At 41.3% G+C, this 17,361-nt stretch overlaps 1 protein-coding gene across 2 annotated transcripts in view; it reads left to right on the top strand.

Moving 5' to 3' along the window:
• Positions 1 to 17,361, top strand: part of CAMK1D (calcium/calmodulin dependent protein kinase ID) — a 376,156-nt gene that overhangs the window by 311,615 nt on the left and 47,180 nt on the right. For both annotated transcript variants that reach the window (XM_063100454.1, XM_063100455.1), the window contains exon 4: positions 15,206 to 15,344. In XM_063100454.1, the coding sequence (XP_062956524.1) occupies positions 15,206 to 15,344 (139 nt within the window). The remainder of the gene's footprint in view (positions 1 to 15,205; positions 15,345 to 17,361) is intronic.

Below are 17,361 nucleotides of genomic sequence, written 5' to 3' on the forward strand. Positions count from 1 at the left end.
ATTAGGTTCTTAGCTGAAGGGATCTATTGACAGGAATGATATAACCAAGTGAGGTGCCATTTAACAGTTATTTGAGCTCATATCATATAAGATCTTGAGAGATGTAACTAACTAAAAAGCTGTTGCCTAAAAGAGAATGACTCCAACTCTCTTTACTAAGTGGCTTACTCCCAGAGGTCATCTAAGAACACCATGTCTGACAAAGAGTTCCATGCTTTGTGGTTTTTCATCATTATTCCTCAAGATAAGAAGCCATGTTAGAGACAGAGGCTGTTTAAGTAAGGATACAGGTGTGCAAGACAGCAGGAGGTCAAAGAGGAAGGCTGTTTACAATAGGAAAGAGTCGCTCCAGTGAGAGATCATCTGTGGATGCCATCAGAAAGATGAAAAAGCAAGACAGGGAAAAGATGGAACAAGAAACTAAGCCAGGGGAAAACTCTGTTTGTTAAATGGCCAAGGCAAAAAACTAGGCTATTTCTAAGGTTGGCTTAAGAATATGCCTCCACTGAGCACATTTGTCATCCAGGTTGATGAAATAATGGGTCTAGAAGAAGAGAAGATGGCCCTTTTTTAAAAATTAGGTATAATTCAGATACCATAAAATACACCTTTTTAAGGTGCACAACTCAGTGGTTTTTAGTATGTTCACAAGATTGTGCAACCATCACCACTATATAGTTCCAGAAAATTTACATCACCCTCAAAAAACCTTTATTCTCATTAGCAGGCACTCCTCAGTCCTCCTTCCGGCCCAGCCTCCGGCAACCACTAATCCACTTTCTCTTTCTAAAGATTTGTCTATTCTGGACATTTTATATAAATGAAATCATACAATATGTGGCGCTTTGTGTCTGCTTCTTCCCTTAGCATGTTTCCAATATGTTTATGAAGTTGTAGCATGGATCAGTTTTGCATTCCTTTTTATGGCTGAACAGGATTCTGTATACGGACTGTGTGGATACAGCACATTTTGTTTATCCATCCATCAATTACTGGACACTTGGGTTGTTTCCACTTCTTTTACTATTATAAATAATACTGCTATGAATATTGATGTACAAGTTTTGAATGTGTTTTTAATTCTCCTAGGTATATACCTAGGAATGAAATTGCTAGGTCATGTTGTAACTCTGTGTTTTAACTTTTTGAGGAACTGTTGACCTGTTTTCCCCCACTTTACATTTCCACTAGTAATGGCCAAGGTTCCAATTTCTCCACATTCTCAATGCCAACACTTGTTATTTTCCCTTTTTAAAAATGTATTTGTTTTGTTTTTAAATTATAGCCATCCTAGTGTATGTGAAGTGGGAAGGCACATTTTTTAAAAGACTGGCAGCAAAAGCAGGTGAACATTTAAAAACAAAAGTCAGGTTCTGTGCTTGAGGCTCTCAGTTCTGTGCTCATGAAGCTTCACTGTTTGTGCCCAGTAACTAGGTTTGGTGGCCAGGGCTTGCTGAAGACCCTTGTTGCTGGCAGGACCATGAGGATGCCCATTCTGGGTTCCCTGTTGAACAGGCCCAGCTCTGTTTTTTAAGACCCAGATTGAACAAAGCTTAAAGTTATTTTTAAATAAACATAATCATGTGCTCACACACATGCATGTGCACACACACGCGCACATACACACACACCCCAAACTGGAGCACTAGAAACAGAATGTGCTGAAGACAATTAGAAAGGCATGTATTCTGGTAGCATAGAAGGAAGCATATCTCTACCTATGGTTATTTTGTGAGTTTTGAAGTGTTGTTGTATATGGATTTTTGTTTTTGTTTCATTTTCCCAAATACGAAAGAGTCTGAGAAAGAACTTTCTTCCAGAAAACCACAAATCAAGAATAGTACCTTGTTGAAAGTATGCATCCTTTGGTACTTAGACAGCATGTTAGGCTTCTAATTGGCCTTGCAGTGTTTTTGTCATCAAAGACACATTTAATATCTGGCCCAATACCTACTGTTACCTGTAAAACTATAAGCATAAGTTATTGAATTTCAAATATGGCCACTTGGGGCTCACATCTTAGAAAAGCTTGCTGGAAATTCAGGGGGTAGTTGGACTGGTGGGTGAATTATGTATAAATGTGAATTTTCCATGCTGTGTGGTCCCATCACATTACAGGAAAATGTTTGCAGGGTCTCTGAATAGACAGAAAGCTCCTGAAAACCCATGCTCTTTCTTGCTTCCCTGACCTTGCTGCTTCGACTACTCCACTCTTCTTCATTCCTGTTCTTTGTCCACGTTGTGTTTCTGCCCTCTATTTTTCCTTCTAGAATCTTGATTAGAGCTACTGGGGAAAGGATCTTTTCACAGGAACCAGTGTGAGGCTCCAAGGAGACTGGCCACTGGTGAGCTGTGTGACCACGGACAAACTATACCCCAGCTCAAGCATGTGTTCCTCATCAGTGAGAGGAAGGGTTTAACTAAAAGACACCTAAGCACCTCACATTTTAGAGACCAAGCATTTATCCTCCTGGTTCCATAGATGATGCCATTAATTGGGGTTAATGGAACCCCAGAAACTGAAAGCCCCTATATTATGGTTCTCCAGGGAAACAGAAACAATAGGTGTGTATAGATAGATAAATAAATATGAAAAGACATGTATTATAAGGAATCGGCTCACATAGTTATGGAGGCTGACAAGTCTCAAGATCTGCAGTTGGCAAACTGGAGATGCAGGAGAACTGATGGTGCAAGTTACAGTCCAAGGCCAAAGGACTGAGAACCAAGAGAGCCGCTAGTGCAAGTTCATTCTGAAAGCCAGCAAGCTCGAGACCTGGGAAGAGCTGTTTCAGTTCAAGTATAAAGGCAGGAAAAAACCAGTGTTCCAACTGTAAGACAGTCAAGCAGGAAGATTCAGTGTTATTTGGGGAATACTCTACCAATTTAAATGCCTACTCTACCAATTTAAATGTTAATCACATTCAAAAACACTCTTACAGACACACCCGTCCAAATAATATTTGATCAAATATCTGGCCCCCATGGCCCAGTCATATCACATAAAATAATCATCACAGCCCCAGTTAAGAGATGCAGCAAAGAGATGCTAAGAAGCCATTCCAGCATCTGGTCTGGCCCCGAACAATGTAATTTTATTCCTCTCTTAACCCATCACAGCTCATGGTATTTAAACTCTTCTTGTTCTTATTTGTTAAATATATTTTAAAAAATTGTCCAAAAGCAAGGAAGTATGCTTAATGTCTTTCAAAATAATCTAAGAAATACTTTTGTCCAAGGTCTCTTGTAAGACTGCAGTGGTGAGGAGCCATTATGTGCCAAGACATTGAAAGTAGAGAAGGGGACATATGCATGAAGCTCATGCAGGTGCAGGCGTGAGCCAGGTACTCATGCTCTGACTGGGGATTGCTGAGTGTCAGGAGGGGTCCAGTGGTGGGGTAGGGGGAGTAGCGTGTGATTCAGAGTTTGCCTTTATGACAATTTTAAAACTTGAGGAGGGAAAGAAAAGAGTTCCTGGAGAAAGCTTTCTCTTTGCAACCTGAAAAAATACTGCTATAAGCTTTGGGTTTTGGGCTTCTCGGCTGACCACAGTGACTCCTTGTTGAGAAGGACAGTGGCTAGTTCCACAGCCCACCAGAAGATGATTTTTACTGTGCTGCTTTGAGTCAGATGTGTCTCCCAAAAGTTCATGTATTGGAAACTTGATCTCCATTGTAACAGTGCAAAGAAGATGGGAAATCCAATTATGATATTTGAAAGGTGGAGCCTTTGAGAGGTGATTGGATCATGAGGACTGTGTTCTCATGAATGGATTAATCTATTCATGGAGTAATGAGTTATCATGGGTGTGGACTGGTGGCTTTATACAGAATGCACATGAGAGAGCTCTTGCCATCCTTGTCATGTGATACCCTGCGTCACTGTAGAGAGTCACCACCAAGAAGACCCTTACCAGGTGTGCCCTCTGGACTGTGGATTCCCAGCCTCCAAAACTATAAGAAACAAATTTAATTGCTTTGTAAATTACCCAGTTTCAGGTATTCTGTTATGAGCAACAGAAACAGACTAATACATGTACCGTGCCTGGGAAGCTCCTATTAGCAGTTGGCACAGCAGTGAGAGGTCTGAACTGTTTATTAATCAATCAGTGGTAACTGATTAGTCAATTAATGGTGATTGATAATAAGCAAGCATGGGCTGAAGAGGCTATAAATCCTTTCTCCAACTTCTGTTTACTTGTTAAATTTGATTATAGCTAAAGAATTTCTCTACAATTGCGCCAATAAATAATTTGTTTTTACAGAGAGACTTGCAAGTGTAAAAGCATGCACTTTAGGTCTGACTGGTGCCACACACCTTAACTGACAGTCTTTGCCAGAAGGCAGCTCCTAAATTTCAGGCATGATGCCTAGGAGCTGTTAATTCTAAATTACAACCGAAGTTTGAGGGCAGTAATTTTCACACACTTGCCGTTCATGCTTTGGGGATAGTGGTTATCTATCCTTCATAAACTTTAGACATTGAAAAAAATCTTTGTCATTTTGTTTTATAGGTTGTCAAAACCATTGTCTTTGACCATGTTGCAGTATTCTCATTCAGTGTCATGTTGTGACTTATTTCCTGCTACACTAAGTGTGGAGGATGAGTGTGTGGGCACCAGAAAGAAGAAAAATACCTCAGTGAGAGTTACTTTTGCTCAATATGAGTGCTAACACACATAGGAAATGTGCTTTAGCAACTGCCTACACCACAGCCACGAGTATAGGTTTTTGTTCTGTTCCCAGATTGCAGCCATTTGAGCTAAGTGAGAAAGAACCAAGTACAGGGAATGCTTACCTGGACTGTCTGGCACCTGGTCTGCTTTGTCTTCTTAATTCTGAAGGAACACATTAATTGGCAAAGACATTTCAGTGTGTGATGCATTTTTGTGCAATTACAAGGCGATGGCTTTAAAACAGTTATTTGTCTGAATACACAAATGACAACAAATTGCCATGGCGTAAGTGCTTTTGTTCTGTGCACCAAGTGTGTCTGGTTTGATTGCTGCACCCTGTCCATGCGGCAGAGATTGGGCTGTGACACTGCTAGCCAGTCACACAAACCCTGTTGGTCACTCTGTCCCCACATGCTGCTCTGTATCATTCACTCACTCACCCTTCAGCAGATCATTCTAAATGGTTTTTTGGCATGGTTTTTAAAATTGATTATTATAAAAATATGCTAATGGGTTCTGGTGCTTAGATGCTTTTAAATGTGACCTGCTATTGCAGGGGGAAGTCACAAGTTTTGTCTGCTCAGGTTCCCTGTGCAAACCTAGGACCAGCCAGATGGAATAGCCATTCATAGGGTGTACTGGGGGTTCTAGAATATTTGGAGTGTGGAGTGCCCACTACAAGCAAAAAGGCAAAACCCAGAGCAGAAGAGGCCAAGAGGAGATATGCTTGGTGAGACATATGTATAACATGCAAACTGGTAGCAAGTTTAGGTGGCTGGGAGAGTCAAGAATGAGTGAATGAATGAGGTAGAGATGGAGGGAGGATTGGCTCAGTGGCCAGTCTGCTAAAGGAGGGAGGCTTCAGAATGCTTCTGTTGGGAGCTCTGTGTGCACAATTTGAGGATTTGCTTAAGGGTGCCATGTGCAGCCACACCCCACTCGCTATGCAGTTCTGTGCAGTTTCTTTATTCAGCAAATATGTAGTTTGCTTTTGCTCCATGCCAGGTACAATGCTAGGCCCTGAGTAAATAGCAGCTGTGAGGCAGACATGGTCCTGCCTTTGGGTAGTTTAGTCTCAGATAGAGAGGTATTGAGCAGGAGGACAAGCCTTATGTAGATAAATATGCTAATAATCAATTATAACTGGTGCGTTCAATGCAGAAATGCAGGGTATTAAGAGAGAATGTAATAGGGGACCTAATCTAATCTGGGGGTCTGGAAAGGATTTTCTGAAGTAGTGACATTCAAGCTAGGCCCTAGATAACAAGAAGGGGTGGAAAGATAAAAATATGCAAAAGATCCAGAGGGTCTGTGCCCCAACAGTTGGCACAGAGCTGGGACCCATGCAGTGGGCAGCTGTGATCATGTGCCTTTGTCAGTGCTATTGAGAGAGAGTGAACTCTGGAGCCACTGAGACTTCACCAACAAAGGCTGTGAGCATTTTTCAAGACTGAGCAATGAATAGGCAAGTTTGTTTTGCCTTTCCTCTTTTAAAGGTATTGTTAGACCTTTCTTGGATTATCTAAATGTCTGTGTCCTCCCACACATTTTCTAGAAGATGTTCAGTAGAGATCCCCATTGGCTGAGAAACACTAGAACACATTAAATACATAAAATAAACTCTCATTAAAACTGAACAAAGGAGTTAAAATGCATCTTTGAGGCTTGTCATAAAATCGGGACCCTCTCCATTTGTCTTCAGATTCTGAATCGCTGAGCATATGTGAAATTGCATGATTGTTCTCCATCAGTTTTGAGCAGAGTCACACATAGACCAAGAGGTGCTGACAGCCAACTGGCAATCAACTGCATAGAAGTTACTGATTTTATGGACTATCTGTAACCAAATTGTATTCCTAGACCTATTCCAGAGCTATAGCCTATCTCCTTTATTTGCTGTCTATTCAAGGAATGCAAAATCACTTTAATATTAGAAAAAGTGTAATAGAAAAATAACCATGCTGCCAAGTAAAATCTTTCTAGTTGGAACTAATTGCAGAAAGGTCAATATGTAATAGTCAAAGAGCTAATTAAAAATTTTTTTCAAAAATTATGTTTAATACATTCAAAAACATCTGTTAGTACAAAGTTCCATGTGGTCTGTGTTCTACCATAAGGTCACCATCTGGAGCTATGGCATGTCAGTTAGGACTTCATTAACCAAGAACATCTCAAGAAATATGTCATGCTAGTTTGATAGCATTTTAACCCTCCCTTTGCAAGTCCTCATTAATAAGGTTATAGAGAGATATCTAATTAAGGCAGAAATCACTATACTCAATTGTGAGATACATAATAATTTTCACACTAATCAGGTTCATGGATATCTTTGGAAAACCTGCAGCCCCTTGTCATCCCAACCTGGTGGCACTCACTGTTCCTCAGAGCTCCCTTCACATGGATCCCCTGTCAATCAGTGGTTTGCTCCTGTCCCCTGGATCCCCAGAGGAAAAGGCAGAGGGTAACTAACATTTACAAAGTACCTAAAGCATGCCAAGAGTTCGCCTAGGCATCTTCCTTTCATTGTCTCGATTAATTATTAAAATAAGTATAATTCCCCCTTTCATAGATGAGGAAAATGAGGCTCAGAGACCTCCGTCTCTGCCCCCAGCCCTGGCCTTCATTTTGCCTAACACAATGGACCATCTCTGCCCTCCTCTTACTTGATCAGGGTTGACCAGATGTCCCTTCCTTGATTTCCATGCCTCCCATTCTTCCTCTGCTTCTTATTTCTCTGTCCATCCCTTTGCTGCTTCTTCCTTGTCTGAGTGCTGGCACTCCTCAGCACTCACTCTTTTCACTAACCCAGCCACATTCTCTCAGTGGTTGCTCACATCTCTCCTATTGGCTTTAAAGATGGTGGACATGCTGGTGATGTGCTGATTTTCAACTTTAGCCCTGACCTGTCCCTCTGGACTTCAGACTTATAACAATAGCTACCTGCTTGACTTCTCCATCCAACAGACATCTCAGACTTCACATATCCTGCCCAGAGCTCTAGATCTGTGCTATCCAATATAGTAGCCACTAGTGCCACGTGGCTATTTACATTAATCAAAACTAAATAAAAATTTTTAGTGCAGGTATACATATGTACATGTGCGTGCACACGCGCGCGTGTGTGTGTATTATGAGGAATTGGTTCATGTGATTATGAAGGCAGAGAAGTCCCATAATTTGCCATTTGCAAGCTGGAGACTCAGGAAAGCCAGTGGTGTAATTCAGTCTGAATCCAAAGGCATGAGAATTAAGGGAGCCAGTGGTGTAAATCCCACTCTGAGGGCAGGAAAAGACTGAATTCTAAGCTCAAGAAGTCAGGCAGGAAGGAAAAGGGGTGAATTCCTCATTCCTCCACCTCTTGTTCTGTTCAGATCCTCATCATATCTGATGATGTCTCTCCACATTAGGGAGGGTGATCTACTTTACTGACTCTACCAATTCAGATGCTAATCTCATTCAGAAACCCCCTCACAGACACACCCAGAAATAATGTTTAGCCAAATATCTGGGCACCCCATGACCCAGTCAAGTTAACACATAAAGGGAAAAATCACAGCTCCCATTTCAAATAATAGTGTCACCATCTACCCATCCCTCAAGTCAAAACTCTGGGAAACATTCTTGATCCCTCTCCTTCCTGCATGCCCCATATCAGCTTCTTCAGAAATCTCATCTACTGAGTCTCCAAAACTTACCCCACATCGGTCCACTTCTCTCCGACTCTTGTGTTCCCCAGTTGGAGCCACTGTCCTCTCACCTGCTTCCCAGCCAGCCTACCTGCTTCCACTCTTGCTTCTACACCCCCTTCTCCAGCAGCAGCCAGAGTGATCTTTGAAAAGTGTATATCACTTCACCTGTCCCCGGCTGAAAACCCTCCAGTGGCTTCTTAACAAATGTGGAATAAACTCATCATGTGTGAACCTCAGCATAGGTAGTCCTGCATGATCTGGGCCTTCCCCTCTCTCAAACCTCTTCTGGAAACATTCTTCCCATTGCCCAACATGGTCCAGTCACCCTGACCTTCTTTTTGGTCTTCAGATACCACCAGATCTGTGCCCTCCTTGAGGTCTTAGAACAAGCTTACCCTCTGCCTGGAATACTCAAAAGTGGCTGCACCAGTTACTCATCTGGACAGTTTTAACTCTGCACAGCATTTCTAACCCTTTCGTACTTTCAAATTTATCTCTTTGTTCATGTATCTACTTATTTTCTTTCTCTTTCTCTTCTACTGGAATATAAAAGTATTTGCTGGGGATTCAGTATTCAATATGAATAAGATGTGGTTTGCTCTCTTGCAATATAAAAAAATTAAAGAGATTTGTAATTAACTTATCTTTTTTTGGAATGTGTACAGGTGCTTTGAGTTAGATGAGATTAGCTATTTTCTCATGAAATCTTGATCATGCTAATAATTTCTTAACAAATCCTTTGACCCTTTTTTCACAAGTGGTAGAAAAGCAGAATTTCTTTATCAGAGTCTCAGCAAGCAAGTTTCCCAAACAAAATTAAAGTGCTTTTAGTTTTTTCTTACCCATTGTTTTGTATATAACCACACTGTTCCTGGCCAGCCTTGAGGGGCAGTTGACTAGTTGCTGCAGGGGCATAGTTAGAAAGCAGAGACAGAGGAAGATGATGCTAACAAGTCACTGAGGTCCCTCCCAAAGCAGTTCAAGTTCTGCCTGGGTGGCTGGAAAATCAGTGCACACCACAGAGCTGGCCAACATGGATTTGGAAGAGTGGGTTTGCTTTTCTGAGCAGACATGAGACAAGAAAACAGGGAGGAAAACCACAGTGGGCTCACAGATGGCAGCTGCAGACCTCTGCTGGAAGACAGCATATACCACATGGAAAGGACCCTTGTTCCAAAATGTCCCTGCCACAGACCTACATGCATGGATCATAACCACTCTTGGTGGCATCTCTTCCAGAAATGGGTGACTTCAAAACACAATTAGCGTTGACTGGAGTCTGATGCTGCTCATTCAGCCTCCGATACTGGGATTTCAAGATTCTTTGTGATTTGACTCCATCCTCACCAATCACCTTTCCTAAATAAGACAGGCCTCTACATGCCTTGTTCTGTCCTGCCTCCACCCTCTGCTCCCTGCCTCTCCTGCCCTTCCTCCTAACTCCCGTCTTCCAAAGTCTCTCCTTCCTTCAAAAATCAGCTGAACTTTTTCTGCAGTTCAGCAAGTGCTACACTAGGCTCTGGAGACACAAAGGTGGTTAAAATGTCTCCTCCAGGACACCTTTTCCAACCATCTGATTTCTCCCTTCTGTGATGTCCCACGGTGCATCCAGCTGACGAATAATTGGTTACTGGTGGTCTTGACTGTGAACTTGAGCTTCTTTTGTAGCTCCCCGAACACAGACCAATCTCACCCACCAAGTGGGGTCCTATACAAGGTGCTCATTTAACCCTTTTCATTGCCTATATTTCCCTGAAGATAAAAACTCCTTTCACTAGCTCCCTTTTTTCACGGTAATTCAAATTACAGGGCTCTGTCTGCCACTGGGCTTCTCTCCATCTGACTAAATACTGTCGCTTTTAAGAAAGCTCAGATTCCCCTCCTCCTGTCCTGTCCCCTGCATCCCTCCTAGGTGTCTTTTTGTAGTCTTCCAAACACCTTCCCCTCTTCGCTCCTGCCACCATTGAAACCATTCACACTGTGTTTTACTTGGCTGCACATGTCAGTCTCCCCCACTGGACCGTGTGGCCTTTGGACACAGGGACAACATATTGCCTGGCTCCATACAAGATTATTCAAAGATTTGGTGAATAAACAAAGCCTGCAATGCAAATAAAGTAGCAAAATTGGTGGGTTTTTTTCCCCCAGTAAAGCTTGAAAAATTATATAGAGACTATACATTCAAAGATGCACTGTATGAATATGGGATACCCTTTATTTGCCCCTTTACGTTCATTTGCTCTGGCTGCCGTAAGAGAAACCACAGACCTGGGTGCCTTAAATAACAGAAACTGATTTTCTCACAGTTCTGGAGCCTGCAAGTCCAAGATCCAGGGTGTCAGCAGGGTTGGTTTCTCCTGGCCTCTTCTCCTTGGCTTGCAGATGGCCACTTTCTCGCTGGGTCCTCATGTGGTCTTTCTGCTGTGCCAAGCATCCCTGGTGGCTCTTCCTCTTCTTATAAGAACACTGGTCCTGTTGGATTAGAGCCCACCCATATGAACTCATTTAACCTTAATTACGTTTATAAAGGCTCTTTCTCCAAATACAGTCACATTCTGAGGTGTACTGGGGAGTTAGGACTTCAACTGTGGGTCGTAGAGGATTCAGTTCATAACACCTGGATATTGAGAAGGCAAAATAGCCAGAATCAGACTTTAATGGAGCTCACTGGGTTAAATTTCTCTGGTCCATTAGATGGAAAGGCATGTGGTTGTATTTTGGAAATTTCTGAACAGATTGAGGCCTGGAAGATATTGTAAAACAGAATTCTAAGAATAAAGAGTTTTAAAAATTATTAAAGTAGGCTTTGTTGGAAGAGGAGAACATTGAGGGCAGAGGCTGCATGAAATAAAGCCTTGATCTCCCTGGAGGGACTCAGGGAGTCCCCCTGAGCAGGGCATGTGGGTACCAAAGCCAAAAGAAGTAATGGAGATTTTAGGCAGCAGCCTGGAATGAGGGGCGGCTGCCCTTCATGGAAGAGGGGAAATCCTAGGCACTGCCAAGTTGGGACTTTACTGAGGAAAAGATTGAGAAGATAGAACCTTTCTTTCAGGCTGGGTTAAAAAATGTACATATCTACCTTCTGGGTCTTGAGCTTTCTCAGTTGAAAAATGCTTTGTTGAAGCCTCTGTTAATCACAACCTGTATATTTCAAGAGTATTTTCCCCTTAGGACTAAATGTAAAGAGGGGAAATGATTCTTAGAAAACACATTTATAACCAGCCTTGCTCTGGGGCACACTGACACTGTGTTGCTCTTGCAACAAGCCTGCATGAGTATAGGACAGACTTTGTGAATTTCAAGGCATGTGTGCTGTGTCACTGCTTTTTATTACCCAGCGTCATCACTAGTATTTCTCAAACTATTCTCACAGCACTGTACTATATGGCCTTCTTCATATTGTTTTATTATATCTAATTTCCATTCTATAGCAATAGATTGCCATAGCCCACTCTTCAGCATTAGCATGTGTACTTCCTTTTAATGAATGTGTGATGATATTGTCATAAGACATGAAACATTTTAAATTATAATTAGCAGTAAATTTTAGGATAGCAGGAACACAGATGGAGAAGTTCAAGTGCATATAAATAACAGCACAGTTTGTCCAGTACTAAGGAAGGATGCATTGTCTACTGACAAAGTTATACTGCATGGCAGTAGACCACAGTGTAATCAGAACTTAGTTTATTTTATCCAGCAATTTTGAAATGGTATTATGTTTCTTGACAATTATTTTTTAATTTGAAGGAACTTGCATTATTTAGGATTTTGCAAATAAACTGAAATTTTACTGAGGTTATTATATCAAACTATTTCACATCTGCATGTTTAAAATTCACACAATATGATAGCATATAGTGTAATAGGCAAGGAAGATAAGAGACCAAGCAAATCTATGTTTGATGCAAAGGCAGGTTGTTTTAAATAAACCTCAAAGTTGGAATTCAGAAGAGTAGAGAACTTTTGGCCATCTCTTTTGTCTTCTCCTTCCATAATCTTTGGTAGCCAGTTTATCTTTCCTTATCTGCACCCCTCATAGCTGAGCCTCTCTCCCAATAGCTACCATTAAGTCATTCTATTTATTGATCTACTATTATGGTTCTCCTTTCCCCCAATCACCTGACCTCTTGTCCCTTCTAACTTTATCCTGATGCTTGATTGGGGAGCTCCATTTCTAATGTGGAGCTTTAAGCCCTCCATGTAATTGAAGAAAGCCACCTGTCAATCAGCTTAGCCTCCAAACAGCCACCCTAAGCTTGGTCTGCCAGCCTGGAAATGAGACATGTGCCTCATCCTGATTCTAAACTTATGTCCTCAGCCATGATTCTGGAATGGTAATGCTAGCCCTGCCTACCTTGTAAGTGGTTTTGAGAATAAGTGGGTGTCTTAGTCAGCTCAGGCTGCCATAACAAACTACCATAGAGTGGGTTAAACAGGAGGAATTTATTTTCTCACAGTTCTGGAGGCTAGAAGTTTGGGATCAGGGTGCCAGCATGGTCAGGTTCTGGTGAGGGCTCTGTTGCTGGCTTGTAGACGGCTGCCTTCTCATTGCATCTTCACATGGTGGAGAGACAGAGCGCTCCAATCAATTCCTCTTCCTTTAATCCCATCACGGAGGCCCCATCCTCTTGACCTCATGTAAACCTAAGTACCTCCCAAAGACCCTGCCTCCAAATACTATTACATTGGGGGTTAAGCCTTCAGTGTAAGAATTTGGGAGGACATAAACATTCAGTCCATAACAGTCTGCTTTTAAAATGCATGCTTACAGAGATTTTTGAAAAGTATAACGTGATTTGCAAATGTAAGGTATTTTTATATTTTATTTTATATTTTTATTGTCAAGTTTCTAAACTTTTCCCCTGTGCCTCGGTTTCTCAGGAAACCAAATTCTTTCTGAGCAATGTTCAGGAAATTAGAGCCCTGGTGCAGTTTGAAATTTGAGAAGCAAAATATTAAGTCTCCAGAGCATTGGGGCTCTGTGACAGTACATACTATCCTTCGATACTGAAGCTTCCATTTTTACTGCGTTGCTGCTCTATTGCAATGCAGATATTTTAATTCGATAGAATTCATCAATACCTTATATATCCCACAGCAAAAGAAAAGGACCCTGAGAGAATGGGAAGCAGGACAAACTGGTTTTGAGGGAGGTGGAGGATTGGGCAAGCTTTGGGACAGGAGTACCAAGTGCAGGAGGTGGGGATGGTGGCAGGGTGAGATCCTCCAGCAGCTGCAGAGGAGAGGAGATGGTAAAAAAGACCAGTGGTAAAAAAGCACTGGAACACCTATTAGGAATGCCATTCTTAGAAGGTGGGCCAATGGTAGAGGATATGGAAGGGCACAGTCAAAACAGACTTTTCCTCCTTCACAGCTAATGCTTCCTCGATTGCCACCAGCTGTGCAGGGTCTCTGTCACATAATAACAGGCACCTGATAAGTGTTGAATGCACGTTTGAATAAATAAGTGTGTGCCTCCATGGCACCCAGGTTCGCCTTGACCCTAGCAGCAGTCTCTCTCCTATAGTAGTACATCCTTCAGCTTTGCAAAGTTTCAGATATTGAAACCCTTTGGGGGAATGTTCTATAAAAATGAGGAATGGAGAGAACTTGGTGTCAGAGAGGATGTCTTGAATTCTTGGTTTACCTAAGACTGGATCATTTAGACAACATGGTCGTCAAAATGTAGTTTCTTCTCTGTTGTTTCCATTTCTTTGCACTTGTTGAATTGCATTTTATTTCTCCTGAGTACCTTTCCTTTCTTATCTAGATTGTCAGTTTGCTTTGGAAATGAAATATTATCCAGGCACAGTATTGCTTAAAATGACTATAGGTAATGGAAGAAACTAACACATAGGCCTTTTATAGCTGCAATTGTTATTTTCTTTATTAGTTTTTTTAAAGTTTTCAGTAGATCAGTTATATATGCACATTAATTGCCATGACTTGCAGAAGATGAGTTATATCTTTGTGTTTTTGTGTATGTGTGTATATGTTACTGCCAGGACATATCTTTTACTCTCTATTAAAGCTGTCAAAGTTGTTTTTAAGACTGTTTTATGATTTTAAGATTTCAAATAAATTGGTTTCATGTTTTTGAAAAATTTGTTCCTTTTTTAATGTTAGTATATCCCTTGAAGTTTATTTCCAAGATGGCTTGGTTATTTGAAAGAGCACTGTTTTTCTTAGAGAAGCATATACTCTAAAAATTTGAAGGTTAAGTTGTCAGCTGAGTTATTTTTTTTTTTCTAGATTGTACAGTTTCATTACTTTGTTAGACTCAGAGCTGTGTAAACTATCAGAGCTAAAAGGAGCTGTGGAGATTGTCCTTCTGGAGTTTCTTGACCTTTGCCAACCTAGTCCCCATTTTGATAAATACAAAAAAAAATGTTAAATGAAATCTGGAATTTGAAGCAAATTAAAATGAAATGCTGTCACCGAAACCAAAACAAAACAATGTAATACAGTGTCACTTTTTCATTTTTTGTAAATCACAAGTGGCTTTGAAGTTCTGATTCCTTGGAGGGCATGCTTCTACCCACTGTTGAAAATGGTTGACTAGATTAATCCTCTGGTTTTAAAAATAAAAAGACTGAGGTCCAAAGATTTAAAGCAAATTAAAATGAAATATTTTCACCAGATATTTGTTCTGCCATGACATAGAAGCACTTCCTGGCTATAGCATCTGTGGAATAGGTGGGACAAAATCTAAATCTGAAAATGGATTCATTTTTTAAATAAAGTTTGGGTCTTTTTTCACATTGAGAGCACTTGATGGTTTTCCCTGCACAATTCAGCAGGTCATCTCAAACTTCTAATTTGTTCTTTTTTTAAACAGTGTATCTGGTGGAGAGCTGTTTGATCGGATAGTGGAGAAGGGATTTTACACAGAAAAAGATGCCAGCACTCTTATCCGCCAGGTCTTGGATGCTGTGTACTATCTCCACAGGATGGGCATCGTCCACAGGGACCTCAAGGTGAGGCTGTCGCTTAGCAACGTCCTCCAGTTCCCTCTCCAACCCATAATGCACCTGTCCAGGAGGTTCCAGTGGAGGGATAAGTCTGCTCTGTAGAGATGGGTGGAATGTTTGTGCACTTTTAGTTGTCAGGGTATTTGGGACCCAGAGGTAGCTTGGAAGAAGAAAGAGATCAGTGTGGCTGGTCCTTATTTGGGAGACTTTGTAACTATTATGCAACCAAAGGGCCACAGGAAGGTAGGTTGTATATTGCTTCAAATACATTGAAGAGGTAATTTTGTTCAAGACATGTAAACCATGAAAACACTTCTCCCAGTACAAGTTCTTCAAAGCCTTCTCCCAATTCCAGCGCCATTTCTGCACAACACACCATATGAAAGAAAGGGAGTAGTAGGCAGACTACGTGAGAGGAGAGAGAAGGAAACAGAAGGTCAACAGGAAGATGGTACATGAGCTACAGTGGCAGCTTTCTCCCAGTGTCCTGTAGGTTCCTTTCTTCTCCTTATGAGATTTTGGCATATTGACCCTTCACCCGTTAGCATAGAGGGATCTGTGCCTCATGTGGGAACCTTAGCATTATATCCCTCTCCCCAGGGCTATGGAGATACCGAAGGGTAGGTATCATGCATATAGTATCAAAGGGTAAATATCGACACACTTATATTAGTACCAAGGGTAGATATCACACATACGAACTTGAGAAACAGTAAAAAGCACCAATATTGCCTCCAGGCTGTAATGTGGCTTCACTCCACAATAGTTACAGGGCCAAGCCCCCAGAGTTTACTGCACAAGTCAAAACAGAAATTTCACCCCAGCAGGTTTACCTGTCACTCATATCATAAACACAAAGCCTACAACTGTGGTAAATCTAAATTAAAGAATCAATCGTAAAACAGAATTTCAGCATTTTCTGCTACTGGGGGTCAAGGGATATACCACTGTTGAGGATTACCGGATTAGGAATGTGCTTATGTATACTGTTAACTTTACCAGGAGCGTGTAGATTCTACTCTTTTTAAAGCTTGTTATGTGAATTATTTTTAAAGCGTTGTGGTTGATACTCCAACTCAGGTATTGGCCACCAATTGTCTTGCAAAGATGCCATAATATACAAAAAATAATTTTTCAGATGAGCCCCAGGCTTCTCAGGACCCCAGGCCGAATAGTAATGTAGTATAGGCAAGATCCCCTCTCTGCGGCCCACATGCCTCCATCTCTCCTCTTGGAGACTGGGGGCCTCCCATCCAAATGATCCCCAGAGCCCTCTCCCCACCTTCTTCCCTGCTCCCCAACTCCCATCCCCCAGAAAAAGCCCTGCTGTCTTTACTAAATCTTGAGCCAATTAAAAGTATTGATCTAAACTGCGAATGAATGGCTTGTTGATTTAACCCTTCTTGGGGGTGATTGTTTTTCAAAAGAGAGCTCTATTCACCTAGGTGAGTCTCCTGTAGGAGGAATGTGTAGGGAGAAGCTTTTGGCCCTTTGGCAGTCCCTTGCCTAGATTAAGCCTTGCTTAGCAGCAGGAGATCACTTACTTCCACTCCTCTCTCACCTCTGCAACTGCAGAAAGTCCTAGAACAAGGAAGATGAAAAATCAGAAGCAACAAAACTAGGCATTATTCCTACTTCAACTGTTGATTGGCCTTTTACTTTCTTTCAAAACTCATTCAAAGTATTCTTCAACACACATTTGATTTTCTTCTAATCTCATGCTTTGTCCACAGAATTAATGTCACTATAATTGTTAAATGCCATTTTTTGTGTGTTATTTTGGGTGAAGGATACTATTTTTTCTTTGGGCTCTGTTAAAGAACAAAATTATTTTGACACATTAAAATGATAAGGAAGCTTTTATTCAAAATTATTACAACAGGGAAGAGAGACTGAGCTCCACTATGATTATAACAAAGATAAGTGGGGATTTATAGCCAAAGAGAAGGTCAGAGGGGTCAGGGGATGGAAAGTTACTAAGAAGAGACATCAGGGGTAGGGGGATTCTTGCTTAACTGGCCTA

Source organism: Cynocephalus volans, chromosome 6 (genome assembly GCF_027409185.1).
Source record: "Cynocephalus volans isolate mCynVol1 chromosome 6, mCynVol1.pri, whole genome shotgun sequence".
NCBI lineage: Eukaryota > Metazoa > Chordata > Mammalia > Dermoptera > Cynocephalidae > Cynocephalus > Cynocephalus volans.